Source organism: Chroicocephalus ridibundus, chromosome 8 (genome assembly GCF_963924245.1).
Source record: "Chroicocephalus ridibundus chromosome 8, bChrRid1.1, whole genome shotgun sequence".
NCBI lineage: Eukaryota > Metazoa > Chordata > Aves > Charadriiformes > Laridae > Chroicocephalus > Chroicocephalus ridibundus.
The window spans coordinates 35,330,257-35,355,618 of record NC_086291.1 but is presented as its reverse complement, the minus strand read 5'-3'; the positions used below and the strand labels follow the sequence as shown (position 1 = coordinate 35,355,618).

Sequence of the window (25,362 nt, the reverse complement as noted above, 5' to 3'; positions counted from 1 at the left end):
GGAGCCTGGAGAGGCTGATGGAGGGCCAGGCAGAGGTGAGAAGGGCTGCCTTTCACCCGCCTCGGGCTGTGCCGGGCTGCCAGGGATGCGCGGCCAGTGGGGGGAGCTTGTGCGGGAAGGAGGGAGGGTGACACACTGCCACTCGGGGAGCGGAGCGGCTTGAGGATCCAGCAGCAGCACTGGCATGTCCTCGCTGGCGCTGCTGGCAGGTGAGCTGCCGCGTGGGGCAGAGGGTCCCGGCTCTGCCACACTCGGGCTGCTGGTGCTGGCTGGCAGCTCACCGGTGGCCCTTTCTGCTGCAGGGCTGCTCTCTAAGCGCAGCCTGCTTCTTGGAGGCGGATGCCAAGCGAGGGCCTGCTACGGTGGTGTCCAGACACGGTGGGGGACTTTGCCGCTCAGCGGGTGAGTTTTGGAAAGAAAGGCAAGCTCCTGCCAGCGTCTGAGGCATGCTCGCTTGTCCCTTGAGTGTCGCCATGCAGGTTGGGCAGCCCAAGGCAGGAGGTCAGCTGGAGGAGCAAGGAGCCCCGCTGGGCAGCAGCTGCCGGACGTGCTTGTGCGGGGACAGGCAGCCCCTGCTGCTGCCAACAGCATGGAGGAGGGCAGGGCAAGGGCTGGGCCAGGCTGTCCCACTGGCATGCCGGCTCCGCAGAGCAGAGCAGGCTGTGGCAGCGCTGTGGAATTTGGATAATGAGTCTCTGTGCTCAAAGAGCAATTAAGACTGGCTTTGCTATCTCTTGTGCAACCCAGGGGAGTGAAGGCTTGTCTGGCTATCACAGGATACATAAATAACAGGGTAGTCTTGGGGAGCCAGGACAGCCCTGTTTTTCGTCAGCAGAGACAGTAAAATCAAGATAACAGAGACTTTGTGTAGCTCTTTGTTTCCTTGAGAGGCTACCATGCCTGGTAATTGACCTTTGCCTCATTACCTGTGAAATGCATATTAAAGTCAACACCCCTGTATATGCTAATGAAGATTTTAGAGATCATGCTAAACATATACGACTATAGCACTCGTCTCTCCACCCAAATCATAGAATCATAGAATCATAGAATCATAGAATTGTTGAGGTTGGAAGGGACCTTTAAGATCATCGAGTCCAACCTTTAGCCTACCCTGACAAGAGCCACTTCTAAACCATGTCCCTCAGTGCCCCATCTACCCTTTTTTTAAACACCTCCAGAGATGGTGAATCCACCACCTCCCTGGGCAGCCTATTCCAATGTTTAATAACCCTTTCAGTGAAAAAATGTCTCCTAATATCTAATCTAAACCTCCCCTGACGTAACTACTAGTTACGTCAATACGTAATACTACGTTAGTAGTAAATCATACTACACATCACCTAGGGGAGGGAAACCTTGTAATTTTGGGGATAAAAGGATGGAGAAAATGACTGTTAAGTTGGGAGAGAAGAAACTTGACACCTGACGGACCAGTCAACGGGCTGCGTTCTCTTCCTCCACCCCAGGCAGGGACGCCTTTCTGGGTAAGCGCTGCGCCTTTCACCCTCTGGTGAATGTTACCCCGCGTTGTTGTACTATTGTTATTTTTGCTAGCAATATTAACCTTAAGTAATTAGTGCTATTGTAGTCAGTGAATTTATCAACCGCAATCTCGAATCTGCAACTGTCGCTCTCAATAAAGTAACTAATTTCGATTATTTGTGAATCTGATTAAGTGAAAGTCCTTTGGTGGGACTCTGATAGTAAATCAGTGAAAGTCCTGGGACTCTGACAGACAAATATCGAAAGTACAGTCCTTTTAACGCGACAAGCGCTGGCCCAGCGCTCTGCATTGACGGGCTCTGGCTCTCTTTTCCTTTGCAGCAGGAGGGAGCAGCAGGAGCAGCAGCAGGAGGAGGAGGAGGGAGCCGCCCTGGCCCTTTGCTCTGCGGCGCATCCCGGCTGCTGCCCAGGCGCCAGGGCAGGCGGGCTCCGGCTGCAGCAGGAGGCTCTTTGGCCAGCCCCTGGCAGCCCTCTGCGGGGAGGACGGCATGCTGCCCCAGCCCCTGCAGGTAAGCCAGCCTGGAGATGGGCCCCCAGCCCTGCCGGTGCTCCTGTGCAGGGGCGCTGGGTGTCCCCAGGAGCTGCGGGCTCGGGGCAGTGGGCTCTTTGTCCCCTGCAAGGGGCCGGCTGTGGGGCGGTGCTCTGGCCACTGCCAGATGGGGGAAGACAGCTCTCAGCCCAGTAAGTCTCCTCCTGCCTCTCCTGCAGGAGCTGCTGGCTGTCCTGCAGCAGGAAGGGCCGGCCACGGACGGCATATTCCGCAGAGCTGCCAGCGGGACAGCGCTTCGGCAGCTGCGGGAGGCCCTGGACCACGGCGCAGAGGTGGAGCTGGCAAGCCAGCCTGCGCTGCTGCTGGCCGTCCTCTTGAAGGTGAGCGCGTCCCACCTGCAGCTGGAGGAGCTGCTGGCTGGCCTGCGGTGTCCAAAGGCTCAGCTGGAGACCTTGGCCGTGCAGGACTTCCTCCGAAGCATCCCCACCAAGCTCCTGGAGACCCACCTCTACGGGGACTGGATGGCAGCCATGGAGAAGGGCAGCAGGGAGGAGAAGGTGCAAGACCTGAAAGCGTAAGTGTGGGCAGCAGCCTGCCTGCTGAGCAGGAGCCCTGAGCGCTGCCTGAGAGCCCCTGGCAAGCTGCGCAACACCTTGGGCAAGCCTGGCAAGGGACGGCTGTGGGCAACGGCTGTGTAAGGACCACGAGTGGTGTTCCCCTTCCCGCAGGGTGGCCCACAAGTTGCCAGCAGCCAATCTCGTCCTGCTGAAGCGGCTGCTGTGCCCCTGCAGCACATCGGGCACAACGCAGCCACCAGCAGGATGAGCTGCAGCAATCTGGCCATCTGCGTCGGGCCCAACCTGCTGAGCCCTCCCGACGAGGACCTGCTCCCGCTGGAGGCCATGCTGGAGGTCATGGAGAAGGTAGGCTGTAGCCACCAGCTGCCTGCAGCCTTCCCGGACCAGGAGAGCCAGGCTGCTCTGCTAGAGGTCCCTGGCTGTCTCCTCTCTGCATCAAGTGCTGGGGGGGGCACTGCCTGCAAGAGCAGCCCCACAGCCACGTCTGCCTTCTGCGCAGAGGCGAGGGTGCGCAGTGGAAGAGGCTGCTTGGTCCCTTTTCAGGCAGCAGGCTTGAGAACACGACTTTCATGTGTGCAGGTGAAGGCGCTGGTGGAGTTTCTGATGGAGAGCGCCAGGGAGATCTTTGGGGAGGAGATGGCCGGCCTTTCCCCTGCAGCAGCCCAGGAGTTCCCAGCCCCCCCGCAGAGAGGCAGAGGTAAGAGGAGGGACTGAGGCTCTTGGCAGGCTGGGGCTGGGGCTGCCAGCAACTGCAGCATCCTTTCTGGCGGGGCTGGGCACCAAGCCTTCTCCTCTCCGCCTGGCCCCTGGCCCCTGCTCGGCCCCTGCCTCTGGGAGCACGGAGGCTTTGCTCTGACAGATGAGCTGAAGCCCGCAGACAGGGCACCGGGGGGCTGAAAACACAAGTGGGCCAGGCCTTGGGGTGGGTTTGGCTCGAGCGGCTTCTTACTTCCAAGAAGGCACTGTGCTGCCCGTGCTTTTTCTTCCTCACTCTGCCTTTGGAAGAGCAAAGCGTCCCTGCAGCGGCAGCAGAAGCGGAGGGAGATGCAGTGCTGGAGTCTGAAACGGGAGAGGTATGTCAGGTCCCCAAAGACGGGGAGAGCGCATCTGGTGGAGGAGGACAGTTGCTGATGAGGCCAAGTCGCTGCTGTGCCTCTGCCTGCCAGGAGAGCTGCTGGTATGTGTTTGGGCTATGCCCCCACCCCCGGGGATACCTAGGAGGGCAAACTGGCAAGGTTGTTCCTCCAACACACTACACACGGGCTTCATGCAACACGATGCCTACAAAAGGCCTACAAAAAGACAGAGGGGAGGAGCTGTCAGCTTCCAAGGGCTTTGCCTTGGGTCCTGCTTGCTCAGAGCTTCATCCAGTCTCTCTCTTGGAGGGGGCAGGGGGAGTGTGTGTAACGTGGCAGAGCCAAACCAGCCAAAGGCATCTTCTCTGGAGAGCTAAGGTAGCCATTTGGCAAACGGTCGCTCACCACTGCAGGCCGTCTCTGGCCACTGGCCAACTCCAACCTTTCCCTTGTAGGCACCTCCAGCTTTGCCTCCAACCACCCCCGAGAGTGCGGCAGGCTCCCCGGGGTGCCCAGAAGAAGTGGGGAGGCTTTCCCAAGAAAGAAGGTAAAATGAGCTGCCTCTACTTAAAATCAGAACTGACTGGGGGGCTGGTGGCTTTCCCAAACTAACACTGCTGTGGCATGGAAAGGTTTGCAGGCTCTCCGCAGGATGAGGCAAAAAGAAGAAGAGGCAAGAGAAAACAGAGCTGGGAAGAGGAGAGTGAAGGCCACCTGGAAAAGAAGAGGAGGAAGAGAGGAAAAGCCTTAGCGCATGGAGCCAGGAGAAGACGCAGGAAGGTGCAGCAGGTCTAGAAGGCCGGGTGCGTACCAGGCTCTGCTGCCCATCTTTCCCAACGGGGAACACTGCTCTCAGTCGCTCCAAGTGGCTGTCAGGGGGCGGCGAGGGATGGTGCCATGCAGGCTTTGGGAAGAACGCCACGGCAGCTCCCCAGGGGCTCCCGGTGGAGCCCTGCCACGTGGCACAGGGGCACTGAACACCTCTGCACACACAGGGGCCTCTAAGGGCATCACCCGTGGGGAGAAGGCGCCAGAGCCATCCCGCAGCCAACGCCAGCAGCAGCTCTCTCTTCTGGGCCGTAAACAATGCCTCCTCAGCGCTGTTCCCCAAAGAGAGGGCAACAAAACCCTGCCTCCTCCTGCCTCTAGGGGTTTAGCAGAGCTTTTGGACTCTGTCGTTGCAGGTGCTGATGGGTTCTCACTGGCTGAAGCGCTGGGACTCCTGGGCCCTCCATAGTCGACGTCCAGAATAAAATGAGCTGTTCTCCCTTCCAACTGAGTCTGTGCCCTGGTTTGAGTGATAGTTCTCTCTCTCCCTTGATGGTGCCCATCTGGAGAACTTCTTGCCCAGGCGCTGGACCCCTGCGCCCTTCCCTTCCTGCCGAAGCCGTAGCGCTCGCGGTGTCCGACACTTGCTGTACCCCGCTGACAGTGCACAGCTTCCTGCTGCGAGAAGGGGCTGAGTGGAATCCTTGTCGACTTTCTGTTGGGATGGGGATCAGGGCTGGGTCTTTAGTGTTCTTCATGTGAATTACTTTTTCTATTAAATCTGTTTCTCTTTCAGCCCTTGTGTTTCCGTGTTTTTTTCCCCATTCCCTTTCCCACGTGGGGTGGGGACATCGGGTGATGGACTCCTTGTCTAAACGACAAGAAACTGGTGGATGTGCGGAGGTGGCCTGCTCCAACATCTGCTCCAGCAGGCTCGCCTGGAGCAGGTGTCCCTGGACAATGTGTCGCGTTAAAAGAAGTGTAGTTTCGATATTTGTCTGTCAGAATCCCAGGACTTTCACTGATTTACTATCAGAGTCCCACCAGAGGACTTTCACTGAATCAGATTCACAAATAATCAAAATCAGTTATTTTATTGAGAGCAACAGTTGCAGATTCGAATTTGCCGTTGATAAATTCTCTAACTACAATAGTGCTAATTACTTAAGGTTAATATTGCTAGCCAAAAATAGCGATAGTACAACAACCCAGGGTAACATTCACCAAAGGGTGAAAGGCGCAGCGCTTGCCCAGAAAGGCGTCCCTTTCTGGGGTGGAGGAAGAGAACGCCGTCCTTCTCTCCCAATTTAACTGTCATTTTCTCCATCCTTTTATCCACAAAATTACAAGGTTTCCCTCCCCTAGGTGACGTGTAGTATTATTTGGGTGGAGAGTTGAGTGCTATTCTCATATGTGTTTAGCGTGATCTCTAAAATCTTCATTAGCATATACAGGGGTGTCAACTTTACTATGCATTTCACAGATAATGAGGCAAAGCTCAGTTACCAGGCATGGTACCCTCTCAAGGAAATGAAGAACTACACAAAGTCTCTGTTACCTTGATTTTACTGTCTCTGCTGACGAAAAACATGCTAGCTCCCCACGTCTATCCCATTACTTATGTATCCTGTGATAGCCAGACAAGCCTTCACTCCCCTGGGTTGCACAGGAGATAGCAGAGCCAGCCTTAATTGCTTATTGAGCATAGAGACTTCACCTCATTATGCGAATTCCACAGCCCCACAGACCTTGGGGCTCTGGGCTTACCTGCCGCCTTCAGCCTCAAAACCATCCTTTCTCACTTGTCCCAGGGCTGGCCTCAAAAATTTCTGTATGTCCAGAGATTGCTCCCACGCCCAAAGAGCCAGGAGGGAAAACTGTGGCTTGTTCTAAAGCTCTTTGGGAACCGCTTGCATGGCTCCACAGACCTGGGGGCTGCGGGCTTTCCTGCTGCCTTCAGCCTCAAAACCACCCTTTCACACTTGGCACTGAGCCAGCCTCCAAAATTTCCATATGTCTGGACATTGATCCCACGCCCAAAGAGCCAAGAGGGAAAACTGTGGCTTCTTCTAAAGCTCCCTGGGAATCGCTTGCATGGCCCCACAGACCTAGGGGCTCCAGGCTTTCCTGGCACCTTCAGCCTCAAAACCACCCTTTCTCACACACCGCAGTGCCAGTCTCCATAATTTCTATATGTCTGGAGATTGCTGCCACGCCCAAAGAGCCAGGAGGGAAAACTGTGGCTTGTTCTAAAGTTCTCTGGGAACCACCTACATGGCCACACAGACTTTGGTGATCCAGTGTTTCCTGGCGCCTTCAGCCTCAAAACCAACCTTGCTCACCTCCCCCGGCATCGGCCTCAAACATTTCCAAATGTCTGGAGATTGCTCCCACACCCAAGGAGCCAGGAGGGAAAACTGTGGCTTGCTCTAAAGCTCTCTGGGAATTGCTTGCATGGCCGCACAGACCTTTGGGCTCCAGGCTTTCCTGGCGCCTTCAACTTCTAAACCACCCTTTCCCACTTGGCGCAGCACAAGCCTCCAAAATTTCCATGTGTCTGGAGATTGCTCCCATGCCTAAGGAGCCAGGCGGGAAAACTGAGGCTTCATCTACTTGCTGGCCCTTAGAGGTTGAAGCTTTGTAATGCTTTATCTTGTAACAGAGCCCGAGTCAGACCTAGTCGTCTCCAGCATAGGGAGAGCACAGAAGCATTTTTAAGCTGACTTCTGCTCTGACTGTGTGCCTAGTACAGCTCAGAAGGCCCGGCAGATGCTACTGTTTCTTGACGGCTATTTTTCCTGTATCTGTCAGCTTAGGCATTCCAGACCTGAATGTTAAAGCAGATGTCAAAACCCTGTTGTTTCATTGATGCTTCAAGCTCTTCGAAATAATGGCAGAGTATTTTTGAGCTATTATATTGAAAAAAAAGACTGCAAAACTTCTTAGAAAGGAAAAACAAATCCACAATGAGTGATCCTGCTCATATTTGTATGTGACCCTGGAACTTGGGAGTTTTGACTAAGGCAAATATCAGCCATCACTACCACTAAACTCTGATCCATCACCTAAAATAGCAAAAGCCTTGGGGAAGTCTGAGAGACAGGTCTGCAGGATAGGTAGAAAAGGAGGACCGACAAATGGCTGACACCAGAGGCAGAGAAATGATGGGGCCTATATTTGGTGCTGCTGGAGGGCAAGCAAGAAGGTAATGCTCTAGTCGGTACCCATGGAAGGTGAGGCAGGTCGCCTGCAAGCTCTTCCTGCAAAATTTAGTGGAAAGTTTCATCTAAATGGTAGAACAGTCCTGCTTTCTTCCCACTCTGATTATGCTGGTTTCTCATGGATGCCTGCCTTTCTTGAGGGGCTGTAGAGTGAACTTAGGTTTTTCTGTGTTTTAGCTGGCCAAAGCAGCAAGGCAAACATGAAAGAAATGTGCGTGTGTCATGACAGGTATTGCAGTGGTTAAATCCAGTTGATGTTTCCTAATCCTGCACTTTGAAATGTTCTCCCAGGAGCTGATAGCCCAACCAATGTGGCAACTGACCCACTGACAGAGGACACAGCCACTGTCACAGTTTGAGGCTCCCATAGACAGATACATGGTGAGATACACCTCAGCTGATGGGGACACCAAGGAAATAGAGGTGAGGAGTGAAAATGACATCATCACCTTACTGGATCTGAAGTCAGGCATGGAATATGTCATGCACATACAGGCAGAGAAGGGACCCCAGCGAAGCAAGAAAGCAAGCACCAGAGCTGTGTCAGGGAAGTTGTAGCAGCATCAGCGGGAGCTGAGTTTGAATTTAAAACTCCATAAATTTTATTTAGTTTTGTAAAGCTTTTCCTGCTTTGCACAGGTTTTTAGTGAGGTAAAAAATTCATGTCATTCTTACTAGTGTGGATGAATAGGTCTCCAGCTCACCTTGAAGACTCTGTTTTGAGTCTTGTTCTGGATAGGCCCTGCGGCAAGGCACCAGTTACTATCAGTGCAGAGAACAGTGAAACAGCCGAAACTTAAGCCTCATAACTGGAACGTGTAATTCACGTTTTGCTTTTTTAAAATGCCATAAACCACCTCTAAGTTTTTTTGGGGTGACTGTTGTGGCCTTTCCCAATAGGACAGGGAGCTCATGCACATTTTGCACAGATAGTCATAACAGAGTGTTTGTTAAAACGGAAAAAATAAATATGTTGGTGTCCTGGTTCCAGCGGGGATAGGATTAATTTTCCCTGGTATTCCATCCCATATGAGCCATGCCCACCCTGAGCTGCCGGGGGAGGGGGCAGGAAGTGGCCGCTTGGAGCGGGCTGGGGCGTCCCGGGTCCGGTAGGTGAGTTGCGGTGAGCATCAGTTCTGTAATCGTGTTTGTATATTCCTCTATCCATGTTATTGTTGTTGTTTTCTTGTTCCCTTTGCTGTTCTGTTAAACTGCCTTTGTCTTAATCCAAGAGTCTTGCCTTTTTTCTTCCAATTCTTCCTGTATTGGGAAGGCCCGAGCGAGCAGCACGTGGTTCTTTGTTGCCGTCTGAGGCTAAACCACGACAGTTGGTATCATGGAATAAAGTAAGGATCATGTGGAGAATCAAACCTCTGAACAGGATATTTCGTTGCTGTCCCTTGGTGGCCGGGAATCTCCACTGGAAGGTTACTGTGTAATCTGCTTGCAGCAGGATCTGCAGCTAGATTGGGAAATGTCTTGAACCACTGTTTTTCTCAGTTCTTATAATCCAGCCATCCATGATCCAATGTGGCTGTGTGTATAGGAGCAGTTTCTGCTGATGATTTATAATTTCCTTACCTATGCGCAATCTGTAATTCTGCAGCAGAAAGGAGTGTTTGGGATGCTCCACTCCAGATGTTAACCAACACATTTAAGCATATAAATCAGACTAGACACAGACGGAACTGCCTCAGGGAATCTGTAGGACTGTCTGAAGTTCCCACCCAGAGGAGATTGGTAAGGATCAGTCAAATGCTTAATTATGAAGATCAGTCAATCACCTACTTTCAAGTTGGTCCATTGTCTCAAGCTAGACCATGTTCTCACTGATGCAGGTGACTGGCTGGGGAGCTCTGGACCATCCAGGGAATTAAGGAATTAAACGCACTGCACATGCCTACAGGCCCAGCCCATACCCAGCTGCAATGCAATTATAGCTAAAGAACAAACTTGATTTTCATATCACTTGATTTTCATATCACTCAAGAAAATAATTCACTCGATTTTCTTGCCACAGGTGAGAATCTTATACTGCTAACTAGCTGAGCTGTGATTATTCAAATACATGTTCCCAGTCTGTACCGCTCTAGGGTGACACAAAGGAGCCTCAGCATATTTCATTAAAATGAGAATTAACGTATTTTCAACTCAAAAATAGAGGTGAGATTAGTACACACAGGTGGAAATTCACAACTTTTACCATAGCTAATGTGCTATGATAGTGCAGCTAAACTGGTGTGTGGTAAATTACAGTGTGGCTGTCAGATGGTTGTGCATTTGTGCCCTGGAGTTTACAACAATCAGCAGAATAAGCCAGAATAAGAAATGCTGTTCCAATAATTTGGGAGGCATCTGTAAGCCCTTCATTGCCCAGGCTGCTGAGATATATTTAGCAGCTCAGTGAAAAAAAAAAAATGCAACAAACCCAACACAAAAAAACCATGCTGTCTGTGTAGGTCATGGGCTGTTGGGCTGTCCTTGGGCTGCCACATTCTTGCAGGCTGCTTTGTGATAGTGCCTCAAGGCTCATGAAGTCTAGCATCATGTTTCTGTCTGTGAAAAGGACAAGGGAAGGATTATGATAATGGGAGGTGATTGAAAGTGTCTTTTTTTCTAGTGGAGAATATGAACATAGTTCTCGCTGTCATTGCCTCGTTCTTCGCCTTCAAACCTTCTCTTAAGATACTGCCAGCATAGTGTCCATGTAGTGGCCAGATGGCTGACAGAAGACCCAGTCACAGTCTCCTGGGATAGGGTCTGGCCTCTGATAGACAGGTACTTGGTGAGATACAGCGCAACTGATGGGGACACAAAGAATGTGGAGGTAGGGAAGGACAAGAGCACTGCTGCTCTGTGAAGCCAAGCAAAAAGTATTTACACTGCATGATCAAAATATGGTTTGTAGCTACCAATGAAACTTCTATTAGATTTACCAGTCTGAGCTGGAGAATAAAACAAGGAAGCTTTTGGACACACAAGCCCTTTTGAGGTCTTTGGGCATATAATCATTTCCCAAAGCTCATCTGTTTTTCCAAATATATTTGATAGTCTAAAAAAACATACTACCTCTGCTGATAAAACTTTTGTTATCTGTATCTTTAGACCACTGTCTTTGCCCCAGCACTATACTAAAATCGTTACTTCCAATCGTTACGACTTTTGCTTATAGAAATCGACAGCCCAACTGAGCTGTTGACTGACCAAGTCACAGAGGATGCAATTACTGTTTCCTGGAACAAAGTCCAGGCTTCAGTAGACAGCACAGAGTGAGCTATACCTCAGGTAACGGGGAAACAGAGGAGAGAGAAGTGGAGAAAAATGTCACTACCTTGCCAGGACTGAAGCCAGGCACGGAGTATATCATTTACATCTGAAAAAGGATTTTTACATCAGAAAAGGGAGAAAAACAGAGCAAGTGGGCCAGCACTGAGGCTGTAACGGGTAAGAGCGCAATAGGTTAAGAGTATAAGTTACAGCCCAGCTTTGCCTTAACACTGAATAAGTCCATCCTAAGGCAGTTTCCCAGCAGAGGGAGATTCAGGCTTAAGAGATCAAGTCTTCAGGTTAGTGCATCTTGCTGTGAAACCTATTCAGCTCATCAAAGAGAGATTCTAATTACCTGTATGTACTACAAATGGGCTGTGTTGTGTTTATTAATAGGGATTAGGGAAAATGAAGCTTTTGCAGCAGTGTCTTATGTATTTGTATAGTCTTGGTTTATTTTAGTTGGTTCATTTGTTTATCCTTCATCATGGAATAGGGAAATGCTCAGTTCCTTTTTGCAGACGCAGAAATTGAAGTGCAGAGAGATTAAAGCATGCAGGATGCCTTTTCTTGCAATAGAATGATTAATCCTTGTTCCTCAGTTGTTCTTACCAGGACTTTCCCCTGTGTGGCCAATCCTGGTTAAGAACCCACAACCCAGTGATTGTAACAACATTGTAAAGCTAAATGTCTGAATTGATTGCAAGCTGTTGCAAGTGTTTTACAAGACCCATGTCTCTTACAAGACCCAAATCCCATGGTCAGGGATTTGCTGAAGGAAGATGAGTAAAAGCGTACCTGGATCATCCTGGTCTCTTAACAAAAGAGCTTTGATTGTTCTCTCACTTTCTGGAGAGATGACATCTATGTGAGCTTCAGAGGCTCGTGAAGAAAGTAACAATATCTTGCTTTTCAAGGGCTCTCTTCTGTCCAGGTAAGGACCGGCTGTGCTGTTCCCTTGGAAAACTTCCATAAGAATTAAAGGATTAAAGACCCCAGTCAAATCACCTTAGACCTTGATACCTCCCAGCTTTGTGGGTCCAATCAGTGTGTGATTGGAAACAGGACTTGAAAAAGAAAGAAACTGGCAAGGCCCTTGAGGGGAAGGAGTGTCACAGTACAGCCTGACCATGACAGCCTGTGTTCTTCACTTTTAACACTCTCTGCAGAAATTGACAGTCCGGCTCCCCTAGTGACTGACCAAGTGACATAGGACACAGCCACCATCTCCTGGGACAAGGTCCAGGCTCTCATAGATAGGTACACAGTGAAGTACATCTCTATTGATGGTGACACAGAGGAGGTGGAAGTGGGAAGGAATGAGACCACCACGACTTTGACAGGACTGAAATCTGGCATTGAATATGTCATCATCCTTTGGGCGAGAAAGGAACCTGACAGAGCAAGAGGATCAGGACTGAGGCAGTGACAGGTATTCCAGAGAATCTTTGTTCTTCTGCATGGAACTATGGTGTGGACGTGATCTCAATTTCTGTCCTGTTTTTTTCTGACCTGTTGCAGAGCATATACTAGACACCGGTTTGTCTTGTGGTTACCCATGATGTGGGGACATCCATGCTACAGGAACCTTCAAGCTTCAGGTAGAGATGGTGCCAAGCCTAGAGAACTTTTAGGAACCAATGACTGCTTTGTTATTTCAGAAACTATCAGCCCAGTGTGAGCTTCACAGCACTTTGCTAAAGCACTGTGGTCCTCGCTTATGAGCTTTGCCTGCTCTTTTTGGTCTTCAGGTATGCTAAGCTTTGTAGGTGTGGCTGAGCTCTGCCCCACCATATACACTAAACTTAGAACGATTCAACTAGTGTCACTGATAAGAACAGTATTTATCAACGAATCAAGACTTGGCTTCCTGAGGGTAGGATCATGGGGCTTTAGAAAGCAAAAGTATTAAGGGGAACACGTGTATCTTTTAGTTACCCACACTTTCTACTCTGCACATTATTTCTTAGAAATGGATAACCCAAAGAACATGGTAACTGACCAAGCAACAGAGGACACAGCCACCATCTCCTGGGATAGCGTCCAAGCTCCCATAGACAGGTATATGCTGAGCTACACTTCTGCTGATGGGGACGCCAAGGAAATAGAAGTGGGGAAGGACAGGAGCATTACTGACAAGACTGAAACCAGGCATGAAGTACACCATCGATCTCTGCGCAGAGCTGGGAAGCAAGGAGAGCAAGAGAGTGAGCACTGACATGCTGACAGGTAATTGTGGGCAGGAGGGAAGTGAAACAGGGTAGAAGGACCCTACTCCTTTGTTATTTTACATTTTATCCTTTCTCTTGCATTAGTGGGTAATGAACATCTACATTGACAAACGCATTCTGAAGATTCAAGTGTGTGAGTATAGACTATTGTAACAGAGACTACTCTTATAGAAGTGGCAGATGTCCTAATACAGGAGTAATAACAATGGATGGTACCCAGCTTATTTCACTAGTCCTTAATTAAAAGCATGCAGTGCTTCATGTGCTGCTATCAAACCTACCAATAACAGAGTTTTAATAACCAAAGTTAAACCATTTTAGAATTGGGGACAGTTAAAAATAATGCCCTGCCCTTTGACTCATGACCTTAGACTGGTCTTAGGAGACTGCCAAGCAGGCTTAAATCTGTCCTGTTCAGTCAGCCATAAGGATTATGGTGTACAGGGAACATTTCAGGGTCACTCCATATTCATTGGCCTTGCTAATGTACTTTTCTTAGTTTATGAATCAAGCTGGTGTGAGATAGAAAGGCTGAAGCTTGGATTTAGGGCAAGATGCCAAGCAGTTTCCCAGTGCTTACAGAGGTCGAGGGCAGCTGATGGGGACAAATGGAGATCTCTTGAGGCCAAAAGACTGAACCTGTCCGGAACTGCAAATGCAAGGAGAGTTTCAGCAAATTGAAATGTTGGGGTATTTTCTGAACTGGAGTGAAAACAGAGACACCTGGAAATCTCACATGAAGTTAAATTGCTGGGAAAGGGAATGCATTTAGTGTTAATAGGGATATTCTTTAAATATCTGCACAAAAAACTCATGGGATGTTTTTTGGTGGGGGGGTGTGTGTGTGTGTGTGTGTGTTATATTTCCAAGAGTAATGACACTTCTGCTAAAATAATACAGCTTCTGAGGAGGAAAAAAAATACATTTTCTTACTCAAGGTGATGGCTGATTATTCCCTAGCATTAAAATCGGCTGTGGCAGGGACCTTTTCTGTGGTCAAGGACTTTTTCTGCACCCAAGGAAACTGCTGACTGGCTTCAAGAGCAGTGCTGTGAAACGGTAGGACTCTCGAAGGCTCCCCTTTCCATCCCTTGATGGATTTGGTACCTTTTAGCTCCCTCTTCTGTCCAGCGGGAGGTATACATGTAGCGAGCTACTCTTCAGAAGATTTCTGTCTCATTTTTCTTAAAGCAATTGTTTAGCAGTCTCACAAATGAAGCATGAGATCATTAGATAATGAACTAATGTTTAACTCGGAGCCTAGAGAAAGGTAGTCTTCAGTTATAATGAATAGCCATTGTTTTAAACAACATGCTCTGTGAACATTGGTGTTACTGTCCCTGTTGTTCTCATATTCGATGGGTTTTTTTTCTTCTTCTCTGCCTTTGTATCTGTTTTAAGTGGTAACCCTATACACAAGGAGTGCAGTGTTTCCTGGGAGAAGCCACACTGCTCCACTCTTCTCGTTACCTAAGACAGACATAGCTTGGCCTTGTCTTCTTCTGTGGCCTTTTCACAACTGTAATATTTCATTGATGCATCATAATTCTTGTTATGATTATCCTTATTCTTTTTATGATTATCCTTATAGCACTCTTCAAGGTCTAGGAAGTGTTTTTTCCTGGTTTATATGGAGAAGAACTGAATCAACAGACAATTTAAATGACCAGAGAGGTCTACGGAATAGCAGGGAATTGAGATGAATTACTCCGTTATAGTTTGTTATAAACTCAGGAGGAGCTGGGGGGTTAGAGAACTCTTCCCTGAAGGCCAACACTGCCCACGAAGAACATTCTTTCTAAAACTTGTAAAGCCAGACAAACCTACTCCTTAAATTGTTTTCCTTAAGATGTTCCCAAAACACCCGAATATAGCAAGCACAGGATGAGAATTAGTGAGAGGCTTCTTCAATTTTTGTTACTTCCAACTGAGCTGTAGAAATTGCTTTTATCCTGAGGGAAGCACTGCAGCCCTGCTGTGGGTATCTCGTAAGACAGATGCTTTTTGACAACTGCTGTGAACCGTCATTGCTTAAAAATAATCCTGTTCTTCTCATGCTGAACTTGGGCAGTCTGACTGCACAGGAAAAGTCTGGCTCAGCCTTTGAAGTCAGCGTAAGGCCTGGTGTCCCATATACAGCACAGACTAAACTGCAAAATTGAGGTTTTCTTTGTATTCCTGCATTTATTAAAGAAGGCTGAAGCATGACAACAATAAAGCCTGCAAAGTCATTCTTTATCTGCAGTAGGGAAACAAGGAGTAAGGGCTCTCAGTAGGCCACACTAGGGCCATGCTCCAGGATTGAGGCGTAGAGCTAAACCTGACCTATCTGTTAACGCTCCTCAGAGATGAGTGTGGTGGAGGCTTCTCAAGCAGACGTGTCAGGAAATCCTGTGCCCTGTACAGTTGAGCTAATTGCAGGACTCACAAAACATTCTAAACCAGATTTGTAGCAGACCTTGCCATGTTTGGTCTAGGCTTCCATCTCTTCTTGCTAGCTGTGAAGGTCACTGGGTGACTTCAGTAGTTCCCAGTTAATAGGATCAGGCATTGAAAGCTCAGCTCAAGCGCTGCACTGCGGATGCTGTCTTTCGTTTATGCAATGGGACTTGAATTTTCTTTTCTTTTTCAATAGAGATTGATCCTCCCAAGAACCTTCATGTATCATATGTGACTCATTCTACCGGTGTAGTTACCTGGACTCCTCCTGCAGCACACATTGATGGCTATGCTCTGACCTACCAGGTCATGAGCAAGGTTCAGCAAATTCCTTAGCCCTGCAGACCCCACTGAAATCACCCCTATGATTATGGGCTCTGCCGGTTGGGTCTTGTGGGTATATAGTCCCCAGGAAAACAATTTTGAGCAGGAATTTATGCTATCTACTGCCCAGGGAGGGAGAGCTTAAGGAAGGAGATGTGCTACTGTCATAAGAAGAAGATATGGAGGGACTCTGTGACAGTGGAACACCTCTTACCAACAGATCTCCACGTGCAGAGAACACATTTTCTTCTTCATTTCTCTTTTCTCACTTGATATTATCTGGAAGTGCAGCGCTCACCAGGATAGAGTGTCCTCGGTGTCCTAACAGTGTATCTTGAGACCTTGCCCCAAATCTTCCCAGGAGATGGACTCCATGGATATACTGTGAATATGCCTGTCTGAACTCTACAAGAAAAACCTGTAAATACATACGGAGTATGAGGTACTGTGGTCCAGAAAAGCTAAATACTACTCAGAATTGGGTTTGATATGTTTTATTTGGCAGGAAGTACAGATGAGTCCTAGTGAACAACAGTTTGTGCTGGAAGGACTGGAACAAGGAGTGAGGTATACCGTCTTTGTGATGGCCTATAAGGGAGATCGCCAGAGCAGAAAGACAGACAGTACCTTCTCAACAGGTAGGATTTGGCCTTGGTTGTTGCATTTTTCCCTGTGCTCTGCAGCTGTTGTGCTTTGGGGTAGAGGTCAGAGATAGAGTTCATATTCTACAAATGCACTGGAAAACTACATGATCATAAGCAAACCATCTAGCTAGTCAATGATGTGTCTCCTAGCTTGGAGCCCATTCTAAGCCACACCATCTGGAGGCTTGGAAAAACAACGGGATAGCATGTATGGAGATTGCCCACACTGGTCAGTGCTGCTGGCAAACATTGCTAGCCAACTGCAGGACAAAGCCTCCTGGTGAGCTGCCAGTGAGCAGGAGAGATGATGATATGCTAAAGATCTTTCTGCACCATCCTAGTAACAGTAGGGCACAGCTGTTTAAGTACTCCTGTGGCTTTCCTTAGCTGCCCAAGTTGTTTTCAGAGGTCAGCAAATGTACACCAGAATGGCAGCAAATCAAACAAAAGCTCATGCCAACTTGCTGTGGGAGTGTCTTGTACTGTGCCAGTGCCCACAGGGCTTGCCAATTGTGGACAAATTGTGAAATGCAGAGAAATTAAAGTCCCTTTTTACTGGCACTCCCACTTTCACAAACAAGGGCTCTTCTTCCTGTTCTCACTGCAACCCAGGACGGCATCTCTTGCAGCCTCCTGAGACCCCATGCACATGCCAGCTTCTAGGCAGTGGGGAAGGCTGCCAGCAGCAACTTGCTGATGCAGCTCACCGCCTGAGTGTACAGTGGAAGCTGCTTGTTTCTTTACTTCTCTTCCAGTACCATAGTCCTTAGGAGATTGCTAAGGGTGTGAAATATCTCCTCCAGCTCTATGGCCTGCTTTGCTGATGTCAAGTTTTTTGCTGTCTCTGTTCTCACAGTTAGCTTCCTCTACCCATATTCCATGGACTGCAGCCAGATGCAGCAGAATGGAAATGCCTCCAGCAGCATTTACAGTATTTACCTGAATGGGGATGGCAGCAGGCTGATGCAAGTGTACTGTGACATGACCACTGATGGAGGCAGGTGGATAGTCAGTGATTCTCTGCTCCTCTATTTATTTTTTTTTAATGAAGGTAATCAAGTGGACGCAGTACTGGTGTTAGCTGAGGCTCCCTTTGCTCTACTGCACTACCGTATTTCAGCTCCTGCCTTGACTGAGTGGCATGTTTTAGGAAGAGTGGTGGATCCTGATGTAGCCCCTCAGACTGTCAGTAGGAATGCTGTGTAAGGCTCAAAGGCTTTTTCATTGTTCGGTTGTGAATGCCACAGTGGCTCATATTATTGCTGATGGAGGACAATGACTGAGTTACGACAGCTTATTTCGTTATCTCTTGACAATTGGGTCATGGGAATTGTATATGAGGGTGCTTTCAGCCCTTCCTTAAGATGAGGTAGTACAGCTTATCTTAACTGCCTTTCATAATGAGTTAACTAAGCTATATTATCTCATCCTGACCACAGTATGAGGTTACATATATGGACAGTTAATGCAGTTCAGCTGATGTCTGTTAGTATTTTAAATGCTAGTGCTGTGAGCATGCACCTGGACCCTGACCACACAGTAGTTGTTGAGTGGTTGAAGGGAATCTGGAGGCAGAAGCACAAAAGCTTTGAGGTGAGGAATGTGTACGAACATGACAGAGTGAATCAGAGGTTCTCTGATAGCTGCTTCCCTAAATGACCAAATAAAAATATCTTTATTCCCTTCTTCACCTTTCATTTTCAGTAATAAGTGATTTTATTCACTGAAATAAATTGCTGCATGTTACTGCCCAAGTCCCTCTGATTTTGGTAAAGTTTAGAAACCCACATGTCTCTGTGGATATTGTCCCTAAACTTGTTCTGTCTAAGTGCTTAGATCATGCTCAGATTTGTGCTGTCCATAGATATTTGTGGAAAGTAAACTGTAAAATTTGCACAACTAAGTATTCACCCCAGTCAGAAAATGGAAAGCGATTTCTGCGTGTACCCTGCTCAGGTGCAGTGTTCCGTCCTCTAGAGTTGTCTCTTCCTGAATGCTTCCCCTTTTTGTCTGTGTTTGAATCAGAATGGGCATTTCTCACTCCCAGCCTCCCTGTCTCTCCTCAGCCTGTCATGAACTCTCAAACAGCAACCTTTGCTTTGCAGGTGTTTCAGAGGCAGAGCATTGGCAAGATGGACTTCTACAAACACTGGAAAAATTATGTGGAAGGCTTTGGAGATCCCACTGGGGAATTCTGGCTTGGTACAGTACAAGGGTGTGACCAAGTGAAGAGCTGAAGATTAGCTTTCCAGCAGCATCTAAATACTGAAATATCCACACACCGCCCCCCCAAGCCTGCAGTCTGGAACTGTCAGCTTTTTTTGTCCTCCCTAGAAGTGCCAGTGAAGCATTGAAGGATTTCTAAAGGCCCAATAAGTCTTTCCACTGGCACGTTTGGGCTTTGGAGTAGTCTCAGAGCAAGGCAAACTCTGTAAAGGTTTATTTCAGGCTTACGGGTTCTTTTGGGAGGAAAAATAAAGAAATTGCATTTGTGAAAATGCAAAGTCCAGGATACTTCACAAAACTTGGTGTATTAGGTCATTTTTTGTCTGTCCTGTTCTGTTAGAGAGCTCTGCATAGATCAGAGAATCCAGTACTAAATAGGTCAAGGTCTTTGGAGTAAGAATCTTTAAATGTTCTGGGAAAAATAACATTGCACTACAGCCAGTCTTGCACTGGTTTAGGCTGTTTGTGTGTTTCTGATACTGCTGTCTCTTGCTAGAAAATGAGATAAGACAGAATAAACTTGGCAAAATGCCACAACAGCATCAAGCAGGGAAGGAGGGAGGCAGGAAATAGCTGATTTAACCACCATGGTCACAGGATGAGAGTCTAGGACTGCAAAGGCGAGCAGGCTTTTCTCTTTTAAGTGTAATTCTTTTTTGTTCTAGGTCTTGACAAGCTGCGCAATCTCTCAAGCAGCAGCCCCATCTGCCATGAGCTCTGGGTGGATTTGTGGACAGCCAGCGAATCTGTCTATGCTGGCTATGACTTCTTCCAGATTGCCTCAAGCAGGGACGGATACAGGCTGTTGGTGGGGAATTACAGAGGCAATGCCGGTGAGTGCCTTGTACTTGTGCTGTCTCTGCTTCGCACAGGGAAGCAAATGGTGGGACCTGTGTATTTGTTTTGCCAGTAGCACGGGACCTCCTCACTGAGAAGACCAGCTCCAGTGCAGGTAAGTCCACTCTGGGGAAGGGAATAGCGGCAAAAAAGAATCATGGAATCATAGAATCTTCATGGTTGGAAAGGACCTTTGAGATCATCGAGTCCAACCATACACACACAAAAAAAACCCAAACCCCTACAATCTCTGCCACTAGAGCATGCCCTGAAGTGCCACATCTAGACGTTTCTTAAACACCTCTAGGGATGGTGACTCAACCACCTCCCTGGGCAGGTTCTTCCAGTGCCTGACCACTCTTTCAGTAAAGTAATTCTTCCTAATATCTAATCTAAACCTCCCCTGCCCCAGCTTCAGACCATTTCCTCTGGTCCTGCCATTATTCACCTGGGAGAAGAGGCCAACACCCACCTCTCTCCAGTCTCCTTTCAGGTAGTTGTAGAGGGCAATAAGTTCTCCCCTCAGCCTCCCCTTCTCCAAGCTAAACGTGCCCAGCTCCCTCAGCCTCTCCTCATGGTAGCTCTCCTCTGGACACGCTCCAGCACTTCAATTGTTTTGGGGGCTTTTCAAAGCTGGGAAAAGCACCCCCCCCACATCTCCATAGAAGAAGCCCCTTGGGAGCTTTTGCTGAGCAAGCAAGTGGCGAGTGGGTGTCATTCAGGGCGTCACCCAGGAGTACCATGACAAGGGTGGGCTTCCTGGGTGGGTGAAGAGACCAGGCAAACAGGGCGTGACACAACAGTCTGGTCACAGCAGTTCACACGGCGGAGCACTGAAAGATTGCTAACCTGGCCAGGAAGCGATGGTATCTACTGGGAAGAAGACCATGGCATCCATAAGCTCTGCACCCACCGGCTCTGATGCAGCTTCCCAGACAGAGCTCTTGTGGGAACGTGCTGCCACACAGGCATCAGGCTGCGGGGTGTGCCCTGCTCTTACACCGGTGTCGGATGGCAGTGGTGGGCACGCCTGTGGGAGATGTGCCCAGGTAGAGGAGCTTCTATGCTTAGTGATGGAGCTCAGGGAGGAGGTAAGCAGGTTGAGGGCCATCAGGGAATGCAAGAGAGGGACAGATGCTTGGAGTAGCCCACGACAGAAACCAAGCAGGCAAACAGAACCGCTGCTACAGAGAACTCCCTGTCCTCTCTCCGCCCAACTGAATGTGGTGACTTGGAGGACAGGGGGAAATGGCAAGAAGTTCCTGACTGGTGCAACAGGTGCCGCCACTGTTGTGACTGCCCAGTGACTACCCCACCTTCCCAGATGCCGTTGTCTAACAAGTACAGTGCTCTGCAAGGGAACCTGGATGATGGTAAGTATGGTAGTTCTCCTACCTTGGAGGTGTCAGCAAGGTCTAGTCAGACCATCCCCCACATCAAAACCTCTGCGGTAAAGAACAAAAGACAGGTCATTGTCATAGGTGACTCGCTACTGAAGGGAGCAGAAAGCCCAATACGCAGGCCGGACCCGATACACAGGGAGGTCTGCTGCCTCCCTGGGGCCCGGGTCAAGGATGTGAAGAAGCAGCTTCCTTCCCTGGTACGGCCCTCAGATTATTAGCCCCTTTTGATCTTTCAGGTAGGCAGCAACGAGGTAGCGAGGAGAAGTCCAAGGGCAATGAAGAGAAATTTCAGGGCCCTGGGACAACTGGTCAGGGGATTGGGATTGCAAGTTGTGTTCTCCCCTAGCCCCCTCAGTTGCGGGGAATGATGAGGGAGTAAATAGGCGGAGCCAGCAGATCAATGCTTGGCTCCGAGCCCGGTGCCTCTGGCAGGACTTTGGGTTCTTTGACAAGATGCCAGGCCGACTGGTAACAGGCGGGAATAGCTTATCTTGTAAGGGGAAAAGGGTTCTAGGACAAGAGTTATTGGGGCTCATTGAGAGAGCTTTAAACTAGATTTGAAGGGGGGGTGGGGATGCTACTGGGCCTGCCGGTAAGGTGCCTGAGTGTAGTAGATCAGCACTTATGGGGGAGCGTGCCAGTATTTCTGAGAGCCAGAAGGCATACCACATCTCAAGGGTGAAAACTATACACACAACTCCCTCTCTGAAATGCTTATACACCAATGCACGCAGCATGGGGAATCAACAGGAAGAGCTGGAGATCTGTGTGCAGTTGCAGGGCCATGATCTCATTGCAATTACGTGCTGGGACAGCCCACATGACTGGAATGCTGCCATGGATGGCTGTGTCCTTTTCAGGAAAGACAGGCCAGTCAGGCGAGGTGGTGGAGTTGCTCTCTATGTGAGAGAGCATCTGGAATGTATCAAGCTCCCACTGGGGGCAGATGAAGAGAGAGTTGAGAGCTTGTGGGTAAGGATTAAGGGGCAGGTGAATATGAGGGACACTGTCACCTGATCAGGATGGGGAAGCTGATGAGGCTTTCTACAGACACCTGAAAGTAGCCTCGCAATCACAGGCCTTGGTTCTCATGGGGGACTTCAATCACCATGGTATCTGCTGTGAAGGCTACACAGCCAGGCATGCACAGTCCAGGAGGTTCCTCCAGTGCATTGATGATAACTTTTTGGCACAGGTGGTGCGGGAGTCAACAAGGAGGAGGAGTACTACTGGACCTGGTACTGACAAACACAGAGGGACTGGTGGAGGACATTAAGGTTGGGGGCAGCCTTGGCTGTAGTGATCATGAGAAAATAGAGTTCAGGATCATGGGTAGCATGCATAAAACAACAACAAGTAGAACTGCAACCTTGGACTTCAGGAGGGCTAACTTTGACTTCTTCAAGAAACCGCTTGGAGAGATCCCATGGGCTATGGCTCTGGAAGGCAGGAGGTCTCAAGAGAGCTGGTTGATATTCAAACACCCCACTCTCCAAGCTCAGGATCGCTGCATTCTTAAGAAATTGGGCAAGGGACGCAGGCGACCTGCGTGGTTGAACAGTGAGCTTCTAAAAAAAACTTCAAGTGGAAGAAGGAAGTTTACAGTAAGTGGAAGAAGGGACTGACTACTTGTGCAAGATTACAAGAATGCTGTCAGAGCATGCAGGGATGAAATGAGGAAAGCCAAGGCCTCCTTGGAATTAAACCTGGCAAGGGATGTCAAGCTCAACAGGAAGGGCTTCTTCAAGTATATTGGAGGCCAAAGGAAAACTAGAGAAATTGTGGGCCTGCTGTTGAATGAGACAGGAGCCATGGAGACAGAGGATGCAAAGAAGGTGGAGTTACTGAATGCGTTTTTGCTCCTGTCTTTACTGCTCGGGACAGCCCTCAGGAGTCCCAGGCTTTGGAGAAACTAACAGGGAAAGTCTGGATGGAGGAAGACTTCCCCTTGGTTGAGGAGGATCAAGTGAGAGATCAATTTAAGTCAATTAGATGTCCACAAGTCCATGGGTCCTGATGGGATGCACCCGGGAGTGCTGAGGGAACTGGTGGAAGTCATTGCTGGGCCGCTCTCCATCATCTTTGAAAGGTCCCGGAGAACAGGCGAGGTGCCTGAGGACTGGAGGAAAGCCAATGTCACGCCAGTCTTCAAAAAGGGCAAGAAGGAGGACCCGGGGAACTACGGGCCAGTCAGCCTCAGCTCCATCCCTGGAAAGATGATGGAACAGCTCGTTCTGGGAGTCATCTCAAGGCATGTGGAGGAAAAGAAAGCTACTGGAAGTAGTCAACGTGGACTCACAAAGGGGAAATCATGGCTGACTAATCTGATAGCCTTCTATGATGGAATGACTGGATGGATAGATGAGGGTAGGGCAGTGGATGTTGTCTACTTTGACTTCAGCAAGGCTTTCAACACAGTCTCCCACAGCATCCTCATAGGGAAGCTTAGGAAGAGTGGATTAGATGAATGGCCAGTGGGGTGGATTAAAAACTGGTTGAAAGACAGAGCTCAGAGGGTCAGGATTAGGGGCACAGAGTCTAGTTGGAGATCAGTGACGAGTGGTGTTCCCCAGGGGTCAGTACTGGGTCCAGTCCTCTTCAATATATTCATCAATGACCTGGATGAGGGGATAGAGTGCACCCTCAGCAAGTTTGACGATGACACAAAGCTGGGGGGGGAGCGTGGCTGAAACACCGGAAGGCTGTGCCACCATACAGAGAGACCTGGACAGGCTGGAGAGCTGAGCAGAGAGGAACCTTATGAAATTCAACAAGGGCAAGGGTAGGGTGCTGCACCTGGGGAGGAATAACCCCCTGCACCAGGACAGGTTGGGGGCTGACCTGCTGGAGAGCAGCTCTGTGGAAAGAGACCTGGGAGTCCTGGGGGACAACAGGATGACCATGAGCCAGCAATGTGCGCTCATGGCCAAGAAGGCCAAGGGCATCCTGGGGTGCATCAAGAAGAGTGTGGCCAGCAGGTGGAGGGAGGTCATCCTCCCCCTCTGCTCTGCCCTGGTGAGGCCGCACCTGGAGTACTGTGTCCAGTTCTGGGCTCCCCGGTTCAAGAGGGGCAGGGAACTGCTGGAGAGGGGACAGCAAAGGGCTACCAAGATGCTGAGGGGACTGGAACACCTCTCTTATGAAGAAAGGCTGAGGGATTTGGGTCTCTTCAGTCTGGAAAAAAGACGGCTGAGGGGGGCCTTATCTGCACTTATAAATAGTGAAAGGGTGGGTGTCAGGAGGATGGGGCCAGGCTCTTTTCAGTGGTGCCCGGGGACAGGACAAGAGGTAACTGGCACAAACTTGAGCATGGGAAGTTCCACCTAAATATGAGGAGGAACTTCTTTCCTTTGAGGGTGGCAGAGCCCTGGCACAGGCTGCCCAGAGAGGTGGTGGGGTCTCCATCTCTGGAGACATTCCAAGGGTGGGTGTCAGGAGGATGGGGCCAGACTCTTTTCAGTGGTGCCTGTCTATTCCCTACTCTTCTTCTATTCAAAGAGATGGGTTTTGGGAAATGTTGTCAGGCTGCTGGAAAGGCTCATTAACCCAGGTGAGGTCTGTAGTCTGGGTTCCTCAGCCTCCACTATCACATCTCTCCGGGTGATTTGCTCTATATTTTGCTTGTCTCCCAGCCCAAAGAATAGCCTAAGGAGACATGTAGTGAATTAATGTTCATACTTTTGGGTAAGGCCCAGAATAGGGTGAGTGTAAGGGCTATACTTCTTCAAGCTCTGCTTACCATCCCAAGCCTGTCTCTGCATACCACTTGCCTAAGAGGCCATTTACAGACCATGAACAAAATTCTCTGACTCCCATCTGCCACCTTCTGCTTTTTCATTAGCAGTGTGGTAGCTGGCGATGCTGAAATGATAATGCTTGTCATCCACCTCTAAAATGAACATCTCTAAGTTAAACTGATCCTGCACGCTCTCTGTCAGGCCTTTCTTCCAAGCTGTCTGCAGCTTCAGGCAGTGTCCAGTACATGGTTTCACATTTGGCTGCTTTTTTCCTCACAGCCATAAAGGTGAGCTTTATTTTATTTCCCTCAGCAGATACTAAAATTCTGGACCACCAGCTACAGCCAGTGAAGAAGTATGAGCTCACCAAATGATGCTTGCTCAAAGGCTTCCTTGTCTGAGCAGATTGGAACATGACTGCCCTATGTCTTAAGGGCCTTTCCTATCCCAATGCTAAGCTGAATTTTAAAGAATCCTTCCCAGACTTTGGGGAAGCAATAAAATTGCAAATAAAGGAGGTCTTAAAATATTTCTGTCGTCTTTGCTTTGGGTGGCAGACTTATTTTTTTATCTATTTAAACTAAGCCTTCTTTACAGAGATGGAGCAATGTGCAG

General features: G+C 49.0%; 1 protein-coding gene across 1 annotated transcript; it reads left to right on the top strand.

Moving 5' to 3' along the window:
- The first annotated feature begins 7,644 nt into the window (after positions 1–7,644).
- Positions 7,645–22,255, top strand: TNN (tenascin N). Its single transcript, XM_063344075.1, is given in 17 exon segments — positions 7,645–7,651; positions 7,931–7,988; positions 7,990–8,187; positions 10,813–10,898; positions 10,901–11,083; positions 12,076–12,285; positions 12,288–12,338; positions 12,877–13,039; positions 13,041–13,135; positions 15,773–15,894; positions 16,406–16,538; positions 17,401–17,552; positions 18,650–18,746; positions 19,436–19,603; positions 20,912–20,980; positions 21,247–21,318; positions 22,206–22,255. Coding segments are annotated over 17 exon segments (1,914 nt in total).
- Positions 22,256–25,362: the final 3,107 nt, after the last annotated feature.